The sequence below is a fragment of the Siniperca chuatsi genome, linkage group LG12, assembly GCF_020085105.1.
Source record: "Siniperca chuatsi isolate FFG_IHB_CAS linkage group LG12, ASM2008510v1, whole genome shotgun sequence".
Taxonomy (NCBI): domain Eukaryota; kingdom Metazoa; phylum Chordata; class Actinopteri; order Centrarchiformes; family Sinipercidae; genus Siniperca; species Siniperca chuatsi.
Window position 1 is genome coordinate 15,030,049 of NC_058053.1, and position 26,309 is coordinate 15,056,357.

At 38.3% G+C, this 26,309-nt stretch overlaps 1 protein-coding gene across 3 annotated transcripts in view; it reads right to left on the bottom strand.

The window, feature by feature from the left end:
• LOC122885061 (obg-like ATPase 1) overlaps positions 1-26,309 on the bottom strand; it is a 41,673-nt gene that overhangs the window by 13,134 nt on the left and 2,230 nt on the right. Inside the window, exons 3-7 of one of the 3 annotated variants that reach the window (XM_044215689.1) lie at positions 22,432-22,575; positions 20,797-20,924; positions 8,495-8,670; positions 4,585-4,665; positions 4,105-4,202 (exon numbers count right to left, since the gene is read on the bottom strand). In XM_044215689.1, the coding sequence (XP_044071624.1) occupies positions 4,105-4,202; positions 4,585-4,665; positions 8,495-8,670; positions 20,797-20,924; positions 22,432-22,575 (627 nt within the window). Of the gene's footprint in view, positions 1-4,104; positions 4,203-4,584; positions 4,666-8,494; positions 8,671-19,765; positions 19,850-20,796; positions 20,929-22,431; positions 22,576-26,309 lie in introns of those variants that run through there. The other 2 variants (XM_044215690.1, XM_044215691.1) reach the window with 2 other exon arrangements.

The window sequence follows — 26,309 nt, forward strand, 5'->3', positions numbered from 1 at the left end:
AAGCATCGTTCCCACTGAACAGATTAATCTTTAAAAACGGTTCATAAATATGTATAGTTTAATTCTTTGAAAAGGCTAAATAATTTCATGAAACAGCAGGGCACTGTAAATTTTAGCAAACATTACACAAGCAGGAGCAAATGTTTCTGTTAGTGAGTATTTACAGCAACTGGACAGCGTATGTGGGAATGACTCAAAATAAACTACAGTGCCCATGTTCGTTGTAATAAAGACAAATGTCACCCAGTACAACATTGCGGCTCATTCATGTGTTTCTAATCATTTTTGGACAAAAATGGAGCTCTATGGCACAGAGGAATAAGATATATCCAGCTTTGGCTACACAGACAATACTTGTTTGTAGGATCAACTGATTGTTGGCTTTGGTCTTTTCATGAGATTTGTTGACAATAAGAAAAATCTAGAATAGAGAATATCTCTTAACTTATCCTGTAATAATGAGTCAAGTACATAGGAGCTTGAGTCAGTGTCTTGCTTAACGACACCTTAACATGAAACAAGGCCTTTTGCTGAGCTCAAACCAGACAAGAACTTGTTGAACACATCACCTGAAGAACTGAGACACATGGATTGTTGTCCAGAAACAAGCTGTCTTTTCAACATCATAGTGATCAGAAATGACTGATGAGAGTACATATAGTTTTCTGAATTACATCATGCCAGACAAATATGAGGGAAAATTAATTATGAAAGATCAATTTACGGCTTTGTGGCAGGAAAAAAAACATGATTAAAAAGGTTGACTGGAAGAGCAGCTGTGGTATGTATTTAACTATTTCAGTTGTGGTTTTGCCGACATAAAGCATAAAGAATACCAAGACAGAGTTACCTAATGTAACGCACATTTAGAAGCAAATAATGTTAAGATGTTGAGCTAACGTGTTTAATGAGTTTTAATGAGTGTAATAATAGGACTCCAGTAATGTCTATACAGACTAAAGAGAGAAGCACACACTAAAGAGAGAAGCACACACACACACACACACAAACATATATAGGCTACACATAGTTAATAAAAGCTCCAAGCAATGGTACCCTGCAGTTAAAAAAGAAGCAAGATGCCCTGCACACTCACCAGGGAAAAACCCACACTGAGGCACTCACAGACAGGTCACGCTGGCTGGTTTCCTTAAAGGTCAACTCATCTACTTAAGAGGCACCAATTTACTTTAATGCACATTGTGCAAAAGAAGAAAAAGAAAAAAAAACAGAAAAAGAAATGACAAGAAAGAAAAACATCACAGCATATCTGGAGTATTCTCAACTCGTGTGTCTTTTACCATTTTAAAATGTGACTGCTCTTAGTTCACTGAGGAGGATAAAATGAATATCTGATATCAAACCTATTAAAAGAAGTAAAGACTGATAAAGATGGTGAGGCCACAAGCTTGTAAAGTAAACAACAACTTAACTGACAAGTGAAAACATGCTAACACTGGGCAGGCTGCAGCCACCACATCATCAACAGTGCTCTAATGACCCTCTCTTACACACAAACTACGGTGTGTGGTGCAGAGAAAAAGTCTTCCAGGCAGATCACTGACGCCGAGGAAAGAGGAGAAAGCCTCTTGATAGACTCTTGTAGATGCCATTCCCTATCACGCAATGCCTCTCAGTCATAAACACATGACAAATGCGGCCTTAATCATTTTTTACGAGCGGGGATGTGCAGGGGGCAGTGCATGGTTAGAGGGGAGAGGGGAGCGGTGAGCAGCAGGCGGCCCCCACTGCACAGAGGAGAGGGCTGTGTGGTAAAGTCTCCTCTGGAACATCACTCGGCCAGCGATCCTTTGATCTCCACACCGCAATTACGCCAGCATCCAAATGAGCATGGAGTCGCCTCTGAAACAGACTTCAAACATGCACATGTACGCATTCCCATACACATACACTGTATAGGATTGGAGCCATGTGCTCCTCTCAACAGTAAATGATGTACTGTCTCCAGCAGAGAACCTGAGGATGAAAGGAAGCCTTGCTTCTCGTCTGATCCCTCCATTAATGATGGCTTGCTAAAGCTAATACTGTGTATTCTTGTCTAAACAAGGGCAGCTTGGTATGTGGTTCCCATACTCCAAACAGGATGATCTTGGTTAACAATGGATTGTTTTTGGAGGCTCAAAAAGTCTGATGAAACGACATAATCTCCCATGTGAGACAAAAGCTGCTGCAATAATCGATTGTGTTCTCATAACTGTCTCTACAACCTGCAATTGAGTGTCTGTAATAAAGAAATCAATTAACTTACATACATTAAACTCATATAATAATGTTTGGTGAAGCATGCTGCTAAAATTAATAACATTAACCTAAAGCCTGAGTGGCAGCATGTACTGAACAGAACACCAAAAATATAAAACAGTACTTGAAAAAAATGCAGGGAACTGAACCTGTGAAATAGCCTGAATGATAAGATTGGCATATTTGCCTCATTCTGGGATTCGCTTTCTTTTGCTCCACACATTAAAGCTGAGATTGCAATTTGTCTAGCTGTTTGCTTTGAATAGTCCTTAACCATATCATCATCTCAACTGTGCTGGTGGAAAAACACGGGGGCATGGCGACAGCCAAATGGCAGTCTGGCGTCTCTGCTGCAGACTAGCTGCCATTAGAGCTGAGAGCAGCATTTATTGTACAATTAGGGCCAGCTAGATCTACCTGTAATCATCTCCATACAGGTGTGAGCTCCTCTCTGGACAAGGGAAGTGACTCATCACTTGTCAAACATCAACACTTTGATGTCGGCATTGTTCATCGTGGAGCCCTCAGGACACCTGAGCACTACTGTTTGCCTGTTTAAAACACTCTAAGATTTATTGCATTTAACACAGTTAAAAACACACACACACACACACACACACACATGCAAAAACCTCTCTTCCTACTGATGACGGATGTTCCACATGCCATGAATCATTTGATTTATGAGTTCTCTTCCTCCTCCCTCCGTCTGACAGTCATACTTTCGTGTCAGGAACATTTTAACAAACAGTCATAGGTAAACAACTTCCCTTGTAATACAATGTTGCCAAGTAAAGCACTAAAACAAATTTTGTAAGAACTGACACCACAAGCCTAGAGGGCAACTGGAAAAGTGCGATAACAATCCACAAGTTGGTATTATTGGCAAAATGGCTGTAGTGTGGAAAAGTAGCCCTTTCAGATATAATGGATGTCTAACACCAGCCTTCTAGATCTGCGCTCACGGTGGCCAGATGACAACATTACTATAAAAAGTGTTTTGGAACAGAACAGAGCTGGAAACACAGCGAAGAAGTTTATTTACTGCATTAAAGGTCAGTCAGGTCACAGTCAGTTCACATTATGAATAGTGTTGCACCTGCAAAGTAAAAAGTACAATTCACTATATATTAGCATTCAAAAGCAAAACATACTGTGCGTGGATACACAATTTTTCTTCAATGCACTGTGTATCAAGAAAGCCTCAGTTGTCATTGTGATCTGTGGGAATTTCATGGCTGTAACGTGACCCTTGTAAAGCTACTTGAGTAACAACGTGAAGACAAAAATACTTGGAGCAAAACAATTTCAGATATTATAATATTTAAAGAGTGTTATCCTTATGATTTATTGTCTCCCTCCAGATGTTATGAATTACTTGTTTGGCTTTGAATGTATATATATGTTTGTTTTGTTTTTTTCATTTAAAGCCTTCTCTCTTTGATATCATATGGAAATGACAAATTTTGATGGAAACTGGGGACCATATGCCAGGACCATGTGCTTAATGAAGTGCAGAGTCTGGAGGCTGGTTGGAGTTTGCAGAGCTGGATGTTGTGTTAGAGCTTACTTAGTGCCACCTCCAGGCAGATCCTCTCACAAAGATATGACCGTTTCTGTCAGCAGGAGACCACAGTCAGTAGATCACACACACTTCTCACACCCCAGTACATGCATACACAGATGCATGCACACACACACTTTTTTTATAGCTGAAATGCAGATTCAATCAAAGTTAGTAGAAATTAATGTAACTCTGTACATAAGTAAAAGGAAAGCTCTTGAGTGATGATTAGAAATAAATACAATGAGACGGCTCCCGCCTTTCTTTGAAGCACTTACCATTTGTTCTTTTTCCTGATGTAGTCTTTCTCAGAGAGGTTAACGAGGTAAATCATTGGTTTGGATGTCAAAAACAAGTATTTGTTCAACACTTCGATCTGTGACAACGACAGACAAGGCAAGTACTGAGAATCCAAACTTTCCAAAGTAGCCTTTGAGGACAGCACAGACAGAGATAAGTGAAGCCAAATCAAATTAGGGTCTGGTGTATAGGCACTGTGGGGTGCGACTATAAAGGCTCTAAATCAAGATCAGCATGGCCAGATGTCATTAGCTTGTACAAAAGTAATGTCAAAATACAACCAACAAAAGACTGTGCATAATATTAACTTGTGATTTGCACAAAAGACATATTTTGCTCGAGAAAAACAAAAAAAACAAACAAAAGAGGAGGAAACAGCAGTTGTACTTTTAGGTCAGATGAAAAGATTAGCAAGATAAATCACATTAATAAATTTGACTGTAACATCAAAGGCTTACCTCCTTGTCATTCCAATCTTGATAGTAGCGGACGTGTTTCTTTTCATCCAGCACCCAGCTCTTGATTTTGCACATAACGTCCTGTTTGGGGTTAAAAGAGAATGAACAAGAAGCCATTAAAGGAGATGAAAAAGAATATAAACCCAGCAGGGTATGGGGTAATTATTTCCTAAATGCATGGCATCCTGATGCCAAAATGAACAATGGCTGTGCTCGCATTCAAGCAGGAGTGGCCCGGCTTTGACAGGGATGGCATGCACAAGACCCCCTTCCCTCCTTTAAATCATGACAAAATGCCTTCTGGGGTGTCTCGCTTAGAGTCTCAGTTTTGAACATCAATATTCCATCGGGACTGTTTAATGAAAAGGATAGAGAGAGGAGACAAAATTGGAAAGAGCTGGGAACTAATTGGAAGTTGGTTAGTTAGGTGTAAATTATTGGTCCTTCCTCAGGCACTTTGCAGAATGTAGTCATACTAAATAAGCACTGGTGAGGTACAGAACTAATTATTCACTGTTTCTTCTGGAGAAAATATTGAGCATTTCCAGCTATGTATGCTACATTCATTACTGAGGTACTTGTGGGTTGAGACCACAGGCAAGACTGGGTCTTGACAGGATCTGGAAGCGGAAAAGGGTGGGAAAATGGGAGGGAGGTAGTTATAAAATTTGTAATAAAGAAATTGAGCCTATTATTGTTGATCCAGCCCCACAGAAATTAGCGGAACACTTTCTTTTTGTTCCTGTCAACTTGACCTCCCCCTTCATATAAAAACTCCCCCACCCCCTGCAACACTCCCCCTACCTCCTTTTCCCTCCCCAAACCCTTGCAGCACTTCACAATCATACTCCCTTTTGAAAGAACTGAGGAAAAAATCCTGCCAGAGCCTCAATTACACAATGGCAGAAAAAGCTCCACACACTGACCCCCAGCCAGCTGCATTCACTCTCTGCACATCTCTCTCCACAGGAATTCTAAAGGCCTTTTAGTCAGGCAGCCAGAGTGCAGCCAGCGGGAGAGAGCGCAGGAAGAGCTGCATACACTCCGCCCGCGCCGTCCCAAGTCTTCACAGAGAGATTAATCATCTGTGAAATGGAAACAGCAAACGGCCAGTGACACAGGCTGAACCCGCTCCAGGTTTCCCTCATCAGCTCGCAGCCGCCGTGCAGCGCTCCTCTAACAGGCAGGTGTTAATAAAAGGCATATAGGTCCCACAGGGGTCAAACACATATGCCTGCCACCATGAAGCGCCGCTGGTGGGCCGGCTTCTTTTATTATTGTTTTGTAAGGATAGGGATTTTGAGGATTCATACGCACAAAAGCAATGAAACATTGTTCTTGTAAACACAGCACCAGAAAAATGGATTTAAATCTTTATAACAATGCATACATATGAGCCCTGTGCTGCTGCTGCATGCACATAAATTTAGCTTAAAGTCACAATGAAATATTAACTGACTTTTCATCATGACAGCATATTTTAACAATACACACAATATACTATTTTATAATAAATTCCAAATTTCTGATTTGGTTGTTTTTTCCTTACAAAATCCCATTTTCTTAAACAGCACATCTTCAGCTGTGAGCTCATGCTGCAGCAGTAAGTGCATTAAAACTCAAACCAATAAAACCTTCACAGGTATATTTTTTCATTTTCAATTTTGCCCCCCCTACCTAGCAGATAAAACAGCATTCATCTCCCTAACTGATATCCTTTTTAGTTTACAATATTAATCATCCGCTTATGTGTTTTGTCTTGCCCCAACATCCTGTTTCAGCAGGAAGTACATTAAAAAAGAAGCAAGATGCCCTCAGAACACAAGATGTTTCGAACCGCAAATATTCAACATTATTCTCTTAGGAGTGCATGAGCAAGGTATTACACTATACGGCATAATTATATACTAATATATACAGTAGTTCTCTCTCAGAGTAATATGGTAAGGTATAGTGTTTCTATACCTTTTATAGCAGTAACAATGTACAGGAAATCTCCAACACTGCCTACATTTCTCTGAAAGAAAGTACAAGGCACTTTCATTCCAAGAAAATGCAAATGTACATTAACTCAGGGTCCTTAATTTAATTTAGCTGAAATTTTCATCAGGCATATTTAGAGTTTTGCAACATAGAGATTTGTGTGGTTTTGTCATAATTACTCCAGAATTTCACAAAATTTTAATATTTTTTATTTTCATATTGAAAATTAGTAGTTGGTTTTACTGTAATCTTATTTCACTTCCACTGACAGAACATATGACAAAGCAATTTTTTTAAACGGCCTTACCGCAGCTTCCAACCCACGGCCCTTTGCTGCATGTCATCCCCTCTCTCATTCCCACCTTTCCTGTCTGTCTTCAGCTGTTACTGTCAAATGAAGGCAAAAAAATCCCCCCCCCCAAAAAATCTTTAAATGGTAAAATAAGTTGCCCTCTCATTTCAATGCCATTAAAATAATTCTATAAATCTGCTACAAGCAGGATAAAAGCAGTTCTGCCTCATGAAATTTCAGGCCACATACAGACCAGAGCTTATAGGAAACTGAGTGCAACAATAGAAATTAGATCTTATTTCAAAGGTCTTGCAAATTACTCAGTAAAAAGGAAAATCAAGAGGAAAAAAAGGAAGTAATCACCATCTGAATAGTTGCACAGAATTTCCTTTTTTATTTCATAGCATCCTCTGGCTCTACGAAAGAAAGTACAAGCGATATTATTTCTTTTAAACTGTATTTTTTTAGACGTAGTCTTGATGCACATGTTCTGCATATAGATGCTGACATAAACATGTGTGTATGTGTCTGTGCACAGCTGAGTGTGTCAAACACCAGGCTCAGCCTGTGAGACAATCACACAATCCCTCCCATCTAAAAGCTTGGTGCAGCCTTTGATAAGCCCCATTCTTTGCCATCTAAAGAGGTCTTCTATAGATTTCACTTGCCGACGTGTGCACAACCTTTGACAAGTAATGTATCATTTTTATTCATTGCCTAAAATTGTTAGCAATTATGTGCGTAAGCGGCCACCTGCCTAGCCTGAATGGCTCCTGTCTGTGGGGCTACAGGGGTGTGGGGAAGTGCTGTTGGCTGTAGAGGGGGTAGTCTGAGGGGAACCAACCAAACACGGGGGCCTCTGCAGCAGGTGAAAAAGCCCCTCTCGTTAGCGTAATGAGTGGTCAGAGCCTCGGTGTGCCGGGGCCTGAAATTGGGCATGCCGCTCCAAGTAAAAGGCCAAATCCCCTTGCGTGCTAGCCCATCCTATCCTGCTCCGATGATGGAAAGGCATCATGAGACATTTACAACGAAATCATTGCTGATGTTGGCTGCTCAGCCTCATTACCTTAACAATATGACCATCTGAATGTGTGTGTATATCCACATACGTTGTGATCTGACATACAGGATGTGGATTCTTTTTCTGATCTTACCCTGTATCTTGCCCTGAACCTCGCTGTATATAACCGAGGAATCCTCTGTCAAAGAATAATCTAAACATTTACAGTATTAATAGCGAGGTATAGGCATATATGTCACCCACTGTATGGCCTTATACAATTTCCTGAGCTGCTGTAGGTGTATAAGCATGAGCAAGAGCAGTGCCATGATTTGAGTATTACTTTAGATGAAAAGAGCTGTGTGGAAACACTTTCATTAGCCCAGTGCTGTGACCCAGGGTCAGCTGCTGAATAAGTAACTCTCTATTAATGATTTCTACAGCAGAAAACCCCTGACCCCTGATCACTTTCAATCTCAGAAAGGGAAAAAAATGGGGCAGGGGGAGGGGTGAGACCTATTGGAGGGAGATAAAAAAAAACATACTTTTTTTCTCCTTGGCCATGTGTGTGGGAGGGTTATTATTTGTGCCTTGCTGTGAGGGGGAGCAAAGGGCCTGCTGGGACATTGACTCACGTATTCTGGTTTGAGTTTCTTGTCACCGCCTCTAATGGCCGTCTTCTCCAGCTTGTCAATAATAGGGCCGATCATCTCCTCATCCTTCAGCCTCAGCTCCTCGTGGATGATCTCCATATCCCTTACTGGGTCCACTGTCCCCTCAACATGGATGATATCCTCATCCTCAAAAGCACCTGCAGCGATAGGACACAAACACACAGAGAGAGCATCAGTATAGAATTTTTTCCCCCAGCAACAACAACAACAACCCTGCTTTAAGTGAACACATATAGTACAAGCCACAGAATCAATGACATTGACTTCTTTGGATCAAATGTGAAACAGTGATTAGAAGATTTTTTTTTTTAGCTTTTTTGCAGAGAACATAGGAAAAATAAACATCCACATGAAAAAACACAGTGGGAGTCATAGGAATGTCATAACAAATACAATAAAAAACTCAGGAACATATTTAATCTTTCTCTTCAGTGTGCAAGTGTCAGAACAGTAAGAAACCATCTTACAGTGTCAAAGTAAGTTCCACTAAAATTGGCTTTAAGTGCAACTAAACAGGCTTGTCTGTCAATCTGCATGAAGTTTGGAGTGTCTGGTCATGCATTTTGTACCACTCTGTCTTAAAACTATTAGCCATTAAGTTAAAATATGAGAAATAAACAAAACTGAGTATGATTTAAGAGAAAAATGTCAACATTCATAGATGATAGATGACAGACTTCCCCTAATCATTGGCGTCTTAGCCGTGGCTGTGCTGGTGATTAGGTAATGAGGCTGTGAAGCAGACCATTTAGCCAGCAGCGGCTCTAAGGACTCCTTCTGATTCTCCAGCAGAGCTCAGGGGTGAGGGGAGGGGGAGACACGGGTGTACATCTGTCACATAAGAGTGACAACCTTTAACATCACTAGTGGCAACTGTCCTGGACTGAAATATGTTCTTTAATTTACAGCCAATACAACTGGTAGACAATTTGTTTTATGATATCACCACTTTTGCAAATAAAAGGGAGATTAGAGCACCTCAGTGGTGGAGGAAGTATTCAGATCCTTTACTTAAGTAAAAGTAGCAATATAAAAATATTTCATTACAAGTAAAAGTCCTGCAGTGACTGAAAATGTCACTTTATAAGTTTGTAAGTATTAATAGCAAAATGTGTTTTAAGTATCACAAGCAAAAGTACTCATAATTCAGAACAATGGCCCCTGTGCTTGTAATACTATATTATATTATTATATTACTATTATTACTATTATTATTATTATATTATTATTACTAAGGTAAGTAAGTAACATTTTGCTGTGTTAGCTTGAAGTGTTCTTTATACTGTTGAGTTATTTCATCTCAGATCATCATGTTTTATATGCAAAACCTTAATCTGTAAGGAAAAACAACCCCCCCAAAAAAAAATAAAATAAAAAACAAAACCCTGAAATGTAGTGGAGTAGAAGTAGAAGTATAAAGTAGCATGGAATTTAAATACTCAAGTAAAGTACCTCATATTTGTACATTTTGTACTTGAGTAAATGTTGAGCTATATTCTACCACTGGAGTGCCTTCATGCTAGATTTATATAAATACTAGTTGGTTTTGGAATATGGCTACACAAATTTTCGTAACTCAGTCAACAACAGTGACTTGTGAAGTTTCACACTTTGGCATAATGGGAATGCAATCTCATTCAACAGGGAAGTGGATGTCAGGCGAACGATGACTTGGCTTTAAGTATTGTTGTGTTGACGGATGATGTGTTGACACCTGAACAGTGAAGGTGTGTTGACAGGTGAGGCCCTGCAAGATAATAACGTCACATCGTCTCTTAACAAGTTCCAACAGCGATACATGTAGAAAATATGATGAAGATTTATAGCTGTGCGTAGTTGTCGTGATGTGCAACAGCATACCTGAGATACAGGCAAATCTTTAAGTTATCAGATCACTGGAAAGAATGCTGAAGAGACGTTTGTATAGTCTGAACAGAAGAGTTCTGCCACTCCACTATCCACTAATCAGATGAATGTCCTGGTTGTCTACAGATGAAGCCAGATATTTCACTAACAAGAAACAGCCCCCCTGAGACCATCTCTGACTTTGGTGATCCACTGACTTTTCCTCTAGCACCACAATGATGTTGACATTTGTGGTTTTGAGTGAAACGTCTCGACAACTATTGGATGGCTTGCCATATCATTTTGTTGACATTCATTTTCCCCATCGGATGAACTGTAATAACTAGCATTACTAACATGCTAAACTAAGATGGTAAACATGATCTGCTAAAAATCAGCATGTTAGCATTGTCATTGTGAGCATGGTAGCATGATGACATAAGCGTTGCTTTGAGCTAAATGCTAAAGTACAGCCTCAGAGTTGCTAGCGTAGCTGGAGACTCTTGTTCATTAATAGGAACCAGTGCCTCTGACACCAGCTCTGAGTGTTTTTAAACTGTAAGGGACACTAAATTGTAAACTGAACCAATATGAAACACCCCAATGATCTTCCACACACACAGAATATCATATCTTGTTCTTCCACTCGGTTAAGGAGAGATAAGTACCTGATTTTCCATGATACTAAACTACAGGGCTTTTACAATCTAGCACCACTCATCAGTCACATCTAAACATCAAGGCTCAACAACAAAATGACAGACAACCAAAAATCTATTAATCCTACACCAGTGGCCTTATTACTCATGCAAGTCAACAGAAGCTGTAGACTTTTGTGCAAGCTGTCATCCTGTGCGTTGTCCTCATGGTGAAATGAACTTATCCAATTACTCTTTGCCTAATCAGGCTGTTTTGGTTCCTCTCCTCTTGCAGAGGTACTCCACAGTATAAACAGTTCACTTACGCCACACAGAAAGGGGCTAATCAGTGGAATTATTGTTTTGCTGCTCCAATTTACCAGCTCCCTGTTCAGCACTGATTGGAATGAAAATTTGCTATTGTCTCTGCATGAACTCAGAAAATATAATGCAATGTAATCATTTTGTTAGCTGCAAGAATATACATACATTATAAACACTTGTGATGTACAGTAGTGATACACTGTGTTTCAAATGGAAAATGCATACGAGTCTGTTGTTCAATTTAATACATATTAATTAGGAGTGAAGAGGTTTAAAACAGGTTCCCATGGTTAATAAACCACTCATGATTGGTATAAATCACTGTTAATGAAAGCATGAGAAATGACTATATGTCAGTCCATTTATTAAAAATGTTTAAAACACCTAAAGCAAATGCAATCATGTCATAACACATTTCTTACTTTCTTAAATAAGTAATTTAGTTTCCAACTATTGTTGTACATCCTTCATAAAAAAGCTGATAAATCTAAATTTCAAAGAGGCTTTCAAAGAGATGGAGTCTCCTCTAACTACCACATATTCCAAAGTAATTTGCTTTAATTAATTTCGCCTAATTTAACATTCACATCTACTTTACCGCGGTCCCATTCAAGGCTTAGAGCTGGAGAACAAATGCATGAGGTGAAAGAGAGGAGAGAAATCTGAGGGGGCAATCTCCACAATTAGTTCTTTAACAACTGGGTCTGGGTAGAGCTCTGTGAAGACAGCTCATGAGGCTGCGGAGCCGCACAAAGCCACATGCAAGACAGTACAAACACACAAAAAAACAGAAGAAAGAGGTTGGAAAGGCTCAGTTTCAGGAGTCAGGTCTGTTGCACGATTTAAATTTTACTGCTTCATTTCAAATAGTGTATGTTTTGAAGACACTATTAACAGGTGCTCCTTTATTAACAGAACAAAAGGATTAGTCTCTAGAGGGTGAGTGGTGTTCACTGGCCTGATTAGGGATCAGGCTAAGCTCTGAAAAATTATGGACTTACAGTGGCACTGCAGGCTGGTGTAGCCTGAGAAGATATAACTCCATGAACTGACATTTACAAATGAAAAACATTTTAAAAGAAAAAAACTAAGAAAACAAATACATTTTACATCTTTGTTGATGTTTTTTACAATAACCTCACCATGCAAAATTTCACTGCAACACATTTAAGAACATAGCCTTCAGTATAAACAATTAGCAATCTATCTTCAGTTTGTACAAGTAACCTAAAAACACCAAACGAGCTTGAGCTGGCTCATATCACTGCTTTCCTGTCAGATACGCAGACAAGGCAGTCATCTGAGTCAAGTCAAGATCAATACTGATTAAGCTGCTTCCTCTGATGTTGCTACCTGGGAGGATATGTGGTCAACATAATTCAGTTAAATTACAGTATTCATTGACTTTTAACTTCCTGTGCATGTTTTGACATGCAAGATGGGTAAGAGCACATCTAAAGAACTTGCATTCCTCGCACTGCTTTTAAAATGTTCATGCAAACTCAGTGCCGCAATTCTCCTGGTATTCAGAGCAGTAAAAGCTATTTTATGAGTCTGTCAGGAAAAGCACATTATGGATGTCTTCCCAGCATAAAAACACTGCCAATGCACACAAGGGTATTTATGTTCATTCAGGAAATATCTTCTTGACATTAATTTTAGGATACATGAAATTGACAGCAATTTGTAGTACGCTGCTTTTATAACAGAGTTTGTGGCATATTCAGCCTTGTTTCTTTGCATGCGTCAATTATAGCAAATACATTGGCTGCTAAAAAGTAGTTTGACACCAGAAAGTGATGGGTTTGAGCCCATCAGAGACACACTCCTCATGTTTTCTACATGATCCCTTCTTTCCAAATAGATTACAGTGAAATCACAGTGCTCGATAGTATGAATATCAGTACCTCACAAGGTGTCTCCAATTCCTATGTAATCTACTGTCAACTGCCGTGTCTCATACCAAACCGAGTCTTAAAGGTGCATCTTTCCACCATGTTTGATATCACTGACTGAAAAAAAAATTACATGTAGGGGAAAGCTGTCCTGACAAGCCTTTTCTGTGTGCACTTGAAAAGTGAATGGGGAACTGGGGAGGCTCCGGTTTTCATGAACTCTGACAAAAAACAACAGTGTTAATTCCCTTATCATTAGCTTAACCTCTGTCATTCCATTTATTTTGTTAAACCACGGAGCATGAGTGTGCCTTGATTGAAAGGAACCGACATATGCACACCACTGTTGTCCCACATCATTCAGAGAACAAACCTTTTTAGATCCTTAACTACTATAGTGCTGCTGATTGCACAGGCACCAGCAATTTCCTAACCAACCGCCACCTGAACAATGATGTGTTCAGCTTTCAGGCCCTCCAGCCTTTCAAAGGTGAATCATTTCACAGTTTGGAGCGAGATCTCCATAGCAACTCCTCTTTGAAGGGTTTAGAATCACCATCCAATAATTCTATGATCATCGGGCCTTGCCATTCCCAGTGGTTCTTTTCACAGCGGACAGGCAAGGGGGGCATGAGGAGGAAGCAGGAAGATTCTACAGTCTATTTCAGGCAATTCATCTTGCAGCCCCATTAGAATTCAAAATATTGCGACCTTCAATCACCGAGCATGTTATCTGGAGCTGTGGCGATCTCCAGTTAAGATGGGTAGACATTTTTCTCTAATCATCCACGATGAGTGGAGGCTGACAAAAACTCTTCATTCTCGCTGAAGCAAAATGCTCATTTGAATGCTGTGACAGCACCTCAACACAGCCCGAAAACACACAAAAGGAGGACGATCCCCACAGTTAAATGATCTAGATTTAGAATTGCAGTTTTGGTTAAAACGACAACTTACATAAACAAAGAACCACATACAGCACAGGGCAGCTTATTTTCTTGACTGATTTGTAATGCAACATTACTGTTACACAAAAGTATGGCAAGTGCTAGGACCCAGCTGAGACTGTCGTACAGTGCAGTGTATTTTTGTCCCAAGTATCGTGTGGGAAGTGAGTCGCTTGCTCGCTTGCTACAACAGAGTGAATCATGGCTGAACATAAAAAAAGATAAAGAAGATAAAGAAACAATATAATGAAACCTAACACATGCTACAGTATACCAGGTATCTGTAAGAGTGTAAAAGCACTACTTAGACCTATTTTAAACTTGGTGTTTTTGTGTTCTTGTTGTGTTGAGTCCACCACATTAACACAGAACAGACAAGTAAATACCTGTCCAAATTCATCATGGAATAGGAGATAACTGATGAGATTTTTCTTTGCAATTGACTAATACCTTGGCAGGTGTTTCTTCTTCGATCAGAGGTATTAATTGGAGAAAAATTACAGTGGTTGGCTTGATGGAACCTCAGCAGAAAATATTGTGTCATACAGGATTTGGAAGGCTTTGAAAATTGATTTGTATTAATATACTATATAGCAAATACTGATATTACCAGAATTACTGTTCAAAGACGCATCATGATGGATGATGGATTAATATAAGAAAAATGTGTTCCAACTATAATGTAAGCATTATGCATGTAGGCTAAATAAAAAAGTATTAATGCCAAGCTAATGACAACAGCGTATTAAACTACCATCACTGGAACATATTGTTTACTTTCCTATACTTTTAAATATATGCTACTTGATCCTATAGATATCAATGAAGCTAAGCTACGCTCATCTCACTGTTCAGCATACCTTAAAGGGTAAATCAGTTAATAGTTTATATTTTTCTTATTGTCAACAAATCCCATGAAGAGACTTAAAGCAAAAATGAATCAATCGCACTAAAAAGTATCACCTTTGTAGCAAAAACTAGATATACAATAGCATATTCCTCTGTGTCATAGATCTCCATTGTTGTCCACAACCTATTAATAACACATCAATGAGCTACACTGTTACACTGGGTGACATGTTCATTACGATGAACATGTCCACTGTTGTTTATTATGAGTCATTCCCACAAACGTCCTGGTGCCTAAAACATTCACTGGCGCACCACATGTCTATTAATCTGCTGCTAAAAATAGTCCCCAACAAATGGACTATTTACCCCTGTTTGAATAATCCGTGCTAAAAACTACAGTGCCCAGCTGTTTAAGGAAATCACTCAGACTTTTCTTTTTAAAATGAAACTATATATTTGAGCACCGTTTTTAAAGATTTACATCTTCAGTGGAATGGGTAGGGAAGTCTGAAAGTATTCAGTAGTGAAAGTATTAAGTTGACTAAAACATTGTTGGTATAGTCTTTTCATGGGACTTATTGACAATTAAAGAAAGACAAACATCAGCCATATTTCTAATGCGTCTCAATAGGGGGAAAAAAACTAGACCTACAATGAATAAAAGGAGATATCATCATAAGGTATTTTTTGACTCAGCTCTGTATTTAGCACTATTGCATTAACAATAGTATACTTTTGTATGCCTTTGGAGGATTTCTCTCTTTCAAACAATCTATCTGTGTAAGATTTTCCGCAAAATAAAAATCTAATTTCTAATAGTTACTATTGGCTGTTTAAATGAATACATCAACACAACAACTGATTCAGCAACTGAATTGCTGATAAATTTTGTTTAGATAGTCACACACTTGGCAGTCACTGGGCTGGGTGTGTTGGATGTGTGTCAAGTTGGAGAATTTGTGAGTTGGTGAGTGATAAGGCAGAATTCTTGGAGAGCAGCCATCACTGGCGTCAGTGGGGAGGCAGGTTGGCCATAAATTATCTCTGTCTGAATAGTCAATCCAGTTTGTTCTTAACGCCTGTAGCTAAACAATCAGTTTGATTTGATCACTATAAGCGATCGGTGAGTGTGTGATGTCTGAATGATGCAATAACCAAACACAAATACAATGTCAGATTTGGATATTCATCAGGCAATAATGATTCATGTGGAAGTCGCTGAGGATATTGACGCTTTTTAAATAGAGAAAATGTTTAGAGGTAAGTGAACAGGACCAATTTCTGGAGAGGCACAATTTGTTGTTGACTGACACTTTGATTTGATCACATTAGCCCCACCACCAAAAACTGAAATAGGCAGTCAGAGCCTAGCACAAACTAACACACAGCAACTAAATACAAGTTGGTAACGTTTTCAGATGCAGTTAACAACCTACATAACCTATGTTTGTTTACATGAATAATAATTGTACACAGGAGTAAAGTAGGCCTAAAACACAAAAATGCATATTTCCATAAGTCAAACTTGTCAATTTTATACTGAATGTGAATATATTTCATACTTACATACTACTTCATACTTTATATGGCCAAATACAATATGGTCAATAATAAACCTTCAATTATTTGACCTTCAACACATAGGAGTAAGACTTAAACACATAATTAAGGAGTTGTATTTTAAACCATATCCATGACTTTTGAGAAAATGTTTCAGAACGAAATTGCACATTCATGATTACTGATTTAGCGTTCACTCGCTGCTCATGTAATATTGTTGTGTAGTGACGTTGCAGAACAGTCTGTCAACCGTGGTGTTTTACGAAGGTGTTTTCCAGGTATCCAAGACTGCAAACCAGCTATAAGGATTATAAGTAGTAGCTCATTGGCTATTGGTTTGTTAGATGTTGTACAAGCTGCTGTTACCATGGCAACAGTGTTTACACAGTCTTTTTCAATAGTCTGGATTTTTTACATTGAATTTTGTGAATAAAAAGTATTCCGTTTGTAATAGAGATCTATGCAGATTTGCTATTTCTTATTTTACCATTTAAAGACTAAGGATGTCATTAGCTTTTGTACTCATCAGAAAACAACAAAAAACCAAAAGGTACTAGTGTATGATACTGTATTAAGCAGAAACTGGAGTTGTTATTGGCATTCAGCACTATGGTTATGTGGTCGACCCATGACGCCAATCAATGCACAACGCAAGACAAATAACTTAAAGGTTTAGGGCTGCAACTATGCACTATCAATTAATCTGCTCATTTTCTCAATTAACAGCTTGGTCAATAAAACATCAGGACATTTTTAAAAATGGCCATGAGAATTTCCTAGAGCCCAAAGTGATGTCTTCAAATGTCTTGTTTTGTCCAACAAACAGTCTAAAACTCAAAGATAAATAGTTTACTACAATGTTAGCCTATGAAAGACAATTAAATCCTCACATTTGAGAAGCTGGAACCATCAGACATTTGGACTTTTTGCTAGAAATATTCTTAAAACAATGAACTGATTATCAAATTAGTTGCTCTATTAATAGACCAACTCAACTCTATTTAGGATACAGCAATGTAACATCTCTACTGCTCTATAGCGTAGATTTCTTGTAATTGATCAGGTTTATGTAGCCTTAAAACTACTAACATTATTTTATAAAATTGAGTGAACTTTCTTGTGTCCGCTTCAGGCAGTAGAGGAGGAGAGGGAAGAGCCTTAACTTAACCAGGAGTTCAGGTGCTGAAAGCATGAATATCACAGTGAGAGAAGAGTCTACGCCAAAAATAACACCTACTTTCCAGCTGGCTGCCCACAACCACAGCCAGTCCCAAAGATTAAATGTGCTATACCACAGTATCTTAAGGCTAGATTCTTACTGAGTGTCGTGCAACCGTAAATACGTCTTCATTAGAAGCGAACCAGAGCATTCCTGCAGTGATGGGGGAGACTGTGTGAGCATTCAAACATCTAATTGCTGGAAACCAAACATCTGGGAATAAGGCCAGGTGAGCTGGCAGAGTTTCTAGTGGGGAACAGAAGAGCAGATGAAGTAGAACATGTCTGTGTCGTGTCTCAGACAGTGAGGATCCAGCCGTTGTTCCAGTCACCGCAGAAGCACTGGGAACACTTAGCCTTCAAACCATTTTGTTATGAGACTGGGGAACACCAGTCATTCAAGAGAATCAGCTTTCAGGATGTCATCGTGCACCTTAAGAGTTTTTTGGAAGGTATTGTTGAAAGCAAATCCTCTGTTTACACAGGTTTTTCAAAGTCATTAGGGGTTGAAAAATATTCATAACGTGCACACTACTGGGGGAATTTTGAGACATCAAGAGGAAAATCCAGTTAGACTACTCCCTGGAAAAAGTAGAATCTTTTCAAAAGATGCAAATATAAAAGACTATGTGGTAACCAATTCCACCTTCATGCCTTTGTAAAACCTCTGCAAAACTTTCATTACTATTTCTTAAACGTCACAACTTCTAAACAAAGGACTGTAAGGGAATAAAAGACCATAAAGTAATTTCATAGAAGGAATTGGCAGACTATTAGGGCTGATTTCTAAAGTTTAACATAATTTAATTTAATCAGACTCAGGGGTCAATTGCATGTGTCCTCAGTTTGCATTAACAATCACACAACTGCACCGAGCTGTTTCTTCTTATTAACGCCGAGCATCTCTCTGTAGTATCTTTATAAATCCTTCTGCTAATTCCCAGACACATAAACATACCACTCCAGACACGAAAAAGTGTGATCCCCCACAACCATATAATCAAGCTTTATAAAAGTAGTGGCTTCAACATTGCAGTCTGCCTGACACCACATAGATATAATTACAAAACAAAACCAGCTATGTTTAATGGTTAACTTGTGAAACATACCACATTGTTTCCAAGGACTTCACAAGGGTGGAAACAATGGCATGCCAAAGCAGATAACTGTAAACACACACACAGAAGAAGCTTTCGATCTTCCTATTTTCGATTGTTGAGGATGTTTGTCGTCTTTGTGTGAGTAGAAACAAAAGGGTTGGCTCTGGGTGAGGAAATGGCACATACATTTACATTTGGCCCATATCAAAGGAACTGAGGGTGTTTTTAACGATGTACATAAAAATATATATAACTCACATAAGTAACAATAATGGATGTATCACATCATGTACATTAGTATCTCAAAAACTTACTGATTAAGAATAAGGTTGAGAATATTTTATATTTTTCTTACTGTTAACAAATCTCGTGAAAAGACCAAAACCAACAATGAATTTATCTTACTAACAAGTATTAACTGTGTGGCCAAAGCATAATATATCTTATTCCTCTTTGCCATAGAGCTCTATTGCTGCCGAAAAAACTATGAAAAACACATTAATCAGCCACACTGTTGCACTGGTTGACATGTTCCTTCATTACCATGAACATGGGCACTGTAGTTAATTTTGAGTCAGTCCCACATACACCGCCCTGCTGCTGTAAAGACTCACTAGAGCACCAAATGTGCATTAATCCGCAGCTGAAAATAGTCCTCAACAATACACTGTTTATTTTGAGTAGTACTTAAAAAAAAAAAAAAGAAACTATATATTTGCGTTGTCTAGAAACAACTGAGAGCCACAGAAAGGCTAGGGAAATCTGAAAGTATTGAGAGACGGACTAACACATTGTTGTTTTTGGTCTTTTCAAGGGATTTATCACAAAAAATATAGACATATATTTATCTCACCTTACATGCAAGTATTACAGTGGGTGGTCTTCCAGTTCCACTTCTCACAAACTACACAGAGTCAAAGGCTATTTGAAAACTGTGCTGGAACAGAAGTAATACACTTGTCAGTGATACACAGAGACAACTTCGGAACAATATAGGAAAATGGCCTCAATCTTAACCCTTTCTATCCGGCCGTTCCATGCCTGCCACCACCGACCCTCTAATCAGAGCTCCTTTCACTCAGTGGGAAAGTCAATAACAGCATACAATCAGTAAACAACAACAGCTATTTTTAAAGGGGCCTCTGCATTCATTTCAGTTGCTGTAATTTGAATTATTCTAGCGTGTAACACTTAAATTGTGTAAGACAAAGACCATGTCAGAAACACAGAAGAACTTGAGACAGAGGGAGACCTGGAAAGTGATTTGAAGCCTGCCTCACTGAGGGACAGACTGAGGGAATTATTTGCTGAAATAATCACATTTGTATGTATATACATTATTTTTATTATCATTACCATGATTGTTGGTAAGAAACAAAAAGGAAAGGAAAATAAAAGGAAACCTTCATTATCATAATATGTTAATTAATAACGTACTTAGCTCCACTGTACCCAAACTTAATCAAAAGTGGCATTAGGAATCATATTTAAATAGCATGTGGTGCTCCTTGTTGTAATGTTTCCAATCCTCAGAATATGCTACTGATTGTGTGAAGCCTAAACCAGGCACAGACCCTTTCACTTTCCACTGCTGTGATTCTCATTCAGGGAGCCTCTCAGTAGGAATGTGGGGTTTGGTCTGACTTCATTAATCCTGACTGTTATGTTGATCTTGGCACCCACCACACAAGATGCCCTACTAGCAAAGCTATAGCACAACCAAGGCCTTTGCTTTCAAAAAGCTGGTACTGTAGCTATTTATTATGACCAAATGTTGCCAATGCAACTGCTTTAGCTACAGTATAAAATATTAGACAGGACTGCATATATACTGTAAGTTTAATGTGATTTGTCGATGATATGAACCCTCAACCTGTGACTTACGTGTCATGTGGAAGATGCCGTCACAGGCGCTGATATGAGACAGGAAGGCATTTCCCAGGCCCTGGCCATCATGAGCACCTTTCACCAGGCCAGCTATGTCAACAACATTAAGGAAAGCAGGGATTTTGCTGCAACCCAGGAAGTAAAAGGAAAAAAGGTCAGCCACTTAAGACTTAAAACATTATCAATATTATTTTAACAACAACATAAACCACTTGCAATCCAATACAGCAGTTCTCTGTTTGTGAAACTTCTAATTTTGTATTCAATTTAATTCGGTGCCAGATAGGTGCCGATTAAACTAGATTTTTTTAGTTTGAGATGTTATTGTATTGGATTGCATTAGATTGTACGGTGCTCCTCCATATATGTAAAAGTGGTGGACAAAATACCAGATATTCTTTTCAATATAATGAATGTTTAATACAAAACGACCTCAAATTATGGCCTCAAAAAGTGCTGTAGAGTTTAGTCAACACAAAAATAACTAAATAAGTCTTAACACAAAGTGGACATCTTAAAAGAATAGACTAGTGTCATTCTATATTTTTCTAATTTTTAACAAATCCCATGAAAAAAAACAAAAACAATATTGTGTTAGTCCATCTCTCAATACTTCCTGACTTCCCTACCTTGTATGCGACACTCAGCTTCAAGCCCATTAGTTCCAACTGAAGATGTAAATCTTTAAAAACAGTTTTATTTAAAAAAAACAAAAAAAAAAGGCTTGGTAATTTCCTAAAACAGCTGGGTACTGTAGTTTTTAGCAAATGTTACTCAAACAGTAGTAAGTAGTGCATTTGTTGGTAAGTATTTTCAATCGCACATTAATACACATTTAGCGCTCTAGAATTTACGGCAGCAGGATGGTGTACATGGGATTGACTCAAAATAAACTGCCCATGTTCATGGTAATTAAGGAACATGTCACACTGATTAACAGTGTGGCTCATTTATGTCTTAGGAAAGGTTTTTGGACAACAATAGAGGTCTGTGGCAGAGAGGAATAAGATATATCACAGGCAATACTTGTTAGCAGGATCAATTAATTTTTGGTTTTGGCCTTTTCATAGGATTTTATTTTTAAAAATTACAATTATATAGAACACTACCAGTCGTTATAAGCCCTCATTACTGGTGTACTTATTTCTTAATAGCAGTGGAATCTGTTTTGCACATGTTTAAGTTACGGTATAGAGAACATACAGCATAAGTAGGACAGAACTGAGTACAAGCTTGCTAGTTAGATTCATACTGCTCTTTGAAAAGCAGGAGCTTAGTTCTTGTGACTAAAATTCATGCGTTTAAATGTTCTGTGCTATTCAACATACCAATTCTTGTCAGTCAAATAGAGGCATCTCGCTAGTAATTTGTCAGTATAGCACAGCAAATCTGAATTCAACCTGCTTTAACAGCCTCTAAAAATGTGTATGAAAACCAGGTGTTGGAGATTCAGATGCTTTAGCTTTTTCCTTAACAGAAAACCTTGGAGAACAGCAGCAGTCATACATCGTACAGAACTAGCAGCCACATGTCAACAACATTGTTATATGTTTCCTCATACCTATAGCAAGAAGACTGTCAGAGACTACAGATCTGAAGTGTGAATAATAGGTGAACGATGAGACCCCATACCTGGCAGGTTTGTGGAATTGGCAGAGGAAATCATAGCGTTCATCTGGAATGGGCACTCTGCTTTCATTTGGGTCAATGGTGCAGAAGGGGAAATTTTCAGCTGCAGCCTGATTCTTTGTCAGCACGTTGAAAAAGGTTGACTTCCTGAAAATAAAAACAGCAGTGAGGCCAATCCATCTAAAAGTGCTGCTGTGTAGAGCCTGATGGTTCGATAGTATGATCCTGAAACACGTAAATCATGCAAGATGCAATTTTTTTATTTTCTGCACAAGGAAAAGGTTATTCTAATGGATTGAATATTTGAGCACTTGAATCAAAAATACTCTGTAACATACTATGCCCAATTACAAGGTCAGATAATCCCATAATAGATCAATCAATTGTACATGGAATTAAGGGGCAAATTACATTTCTGATAGATCTCAGCTGTTGAACGGGATCAGCCAAACACTGCCCCATGTTTTGATCAGTGAGAGATTTATTTTCTATGGCACATGCAGCTCAAGTGTACTTCAAAAATCTACAGACAATGGCAAGTGTCTAAGAGTAATAATGGCATGGCAGTTAACTATAATCCAGGACTTTCCATCTTTATCCCCTCACTCGGTGCTTCACATTGAAATGATTGTTTGTTAAGTCCTATAGGCATTAAATTGCTCAAGATTGCTAAAGAGCATGCATTAATACCTTATATAAAGCTAGTATGTTTCTCTAACACACTTGACAGTTATTCTTGGGTCACCTTGGGGGTAAAAAGAAAGAATCCACGGTAACACTACAACCATCATCATATAAGAAAAATGTCTTAATAATATAAATAATTACACAGCAAATAATGTGCGTACTTACTAAAATGCAAATTAGATTTAGTATCACAAATTATATTTGACTCAGAGTCAAAATACTTTGATCTTCTGACTCTATTAACATTAAAGCATATTTGGGGGCTAAAGGGGTTTTTAACATCTCACTAATGTTTTTTATTATTAGTAAAATATATAATTTGATAATACTTGTCTTATAAGGCATATCGGTAAATAAACATGCATTGTGGGTTTCAAAATACAAGTGAAGGATCCCTTTGGTTGGTGCATACTTCTCCGTCATAGCCTGCTATGTCTTTTTAGCTTGATTAATTAATCAGAGTCAAACCCTCCAATGGACTGTTTGACCCATATGTCCTGGAAGAAGCTGCAGTGAGTCCAAAAAACAAACATGTAGCAATGACTTTCTAACATTTGTAATTCCAGGGTTGATAGAATATTATTAAGTGGAAACATTTATCAATAATTAACAGTTGTGGCCTGAAATCAAAATATGTCCCGCCTTCTGCTATAGAATAGGGGTTAAGAGAGGTTTTTCCTTTTGTAAACTAAGCTAAATACAAAGTTAAGATGGAAGAGGAGAAATACTAGGAAGAAGAGAACTGTACAGTCAGGACACACACTATTTAAATTGGTGATTTTGCAAATCATTCCCTAATCACACATATACATTTTCCTACATAGATTCATTTCTTCATAAGGGGTCAGAGTGCAGGGTCAATTTGTAAGACAACAACAAAACATGTTAGCTGCACATTTGCCATATATCAAATGGGACTATGTTTCTAATAAATTACATTACCCTTGCTATGGTTGATATTTATATCAACAACACTTCATATCAGAAGATTCTAGATTCTTTGTTTTTCTGGTTGAATGGCTTGTTAATTTTAATCATCTTGGTTATCCTCATTCAAAGCTGCTTAATTCAGTTTCATAATGACACTGTTAGATTGTTTCTCACCACCAAGCCACTCTGAATACATGAAAAGTAAAAATGTAGGCTAGCTAATGAGCTAATTTTGTATGTCTGTGGACACACACAGACACGCACACACACACACACACACACACATACACACACTTAGGACATATACAGGACAGTATGTTATACAATATTGTCCCATATATGCAGTATATTTATAGAAATATGGGAAAATGTGGGCATATTAGTTAATAGAAATTCACAAGATACAAGAAGTTATTATCTAGAGATTAATTGTTCACATTGGCTTCTTAGTTTATGTCTGCTACATATACTGTACATGGAGACACGACAAGCACAAGTGCATAATGAGTTTCATAACGGGTTTCTGATGCACTATATAGGCAGACACCCATTAAATTAAGTCTAGGTGACCTGGAGGAGTTTTAAGACTGACTTGAGGCAGTTAGGCCATACTGTACATTATGTCCCAATAAGGGGTTATATGGACAAGAATAAACTTTTTTTTGTGACTTTTGAGCGGAGAGAATGGTAGTAAACAGAACATGTGCTGGTCTAAGTGTGGAAATAGCTGCAAGGTTGGCTGAATCACACTCTCAAGTTTCCCATGTGTGTGAAGGATGGTCAGTAACGCCCAACTAACAGCAGGCTGGCATCTGCATATGGTTCATTCATGAAGAAACCATAGGAGGGTTGACAAGTTGTGCTTTGACACAAATGTGGTACGGCAGGCCACAACCTCAATGAGTTTTACTTCTTAAACCAGAAAGAAATTGTGGTTTTGGTGGGGTAAGAAATGAAAACACTGGACACAGAGAGTTGGATGTTTGTGCAATAAGCTCCAAAATCTAGCAAAACAGCTAAGACACAATACATATGAAGAAGCAGAGAGTGTTAATTCTCCATTATCAATATCCAGTATCTAAATACATAAATAGTCCTGTGAAAAATACCCTCAGCCTGTACAGTAACTGGATAATGTCTCGACATCATGGGCCTTTCTGTCCCTTCAAAACCTGCAGTTTTCAGGTCTTTCAAAACTTTCTAGACTACTTTAATACAATAGTTCTGTTGAGTTGGAGCTGCAAATAGATGAGAAACTGTCAGCTGAACAGAAGATAACCTATCACTGTGGCCCTTCCTGTAGCTCAAAGGGGAATACAGGAAAGTCATGTGGGGTCTGCCCTGTGATTATGCTCTGTCGCTGATGTTGTTGAAGGTCTTGGTAGATGCTGACAAGGTGGATTTGTCTGACCAGGTTTGACATGCAGACAGTGTGTCAGCCTCCTAACACACACTCACATGCCATGTAGTACAGATTCTTGTCAAGTTGTCCACCTTACCGATAAAAATCTCTCACAGACTGAGTAACTCTTTGACTCTCCATTTGTCATAAAACTGGTTCATATTTCAGAGAAAAGTTCAAATTGATGTACAATCACCATTCACACAATCACATGTCTTATTGCCAGTAAATGCTCGATCCTTCCTGAACTACCTCACATTTTTTCACTCTTCACATCAATTCATTGTGTTTGATTACATCACTTGACCAACAAGAACTTGAAAACACCTCAAATAGACTTTTACATACTCCCCATTTCCTGCATCTATGCCTTTAGTAGTTTGTCTTTAAGGTACCTTCTCTTTAGTTTCACTATTAGATACTCATTGTCAACTTCATTTACATGTACTCCTCAAACACACCCTAACCACTAACATTTTATATGCACCCTCCTACAATAGCACCATTCTATACAGAAGTAAGAGACAAGATCCGGGACTCTGTTTTACATCCTGAAACTTAAAAAACATTTTTTTTAAAAACAGCTGACGACACATACAAGAATCTCATTGGGTTACAGCTTGCATTCCTTTAGCTCATTGTGCTAAAGCGTTTTAGGTTAGTTACAAAAGGTTACATCATAATTGCCAAAAAGCATGTCTTGCACATTAGAACTATTCTTGTGGTTGTAAAAAATGTAAAAAGGATGCGATGAGATCAATGAAAAAGAATTATTACGGCACAACAGAGTACTTTTATGATGCGTGACTTTTTTCAGTGCCATTTAGTTCTAAAACTATGTATGTTTATTTCTGTAGCTTAA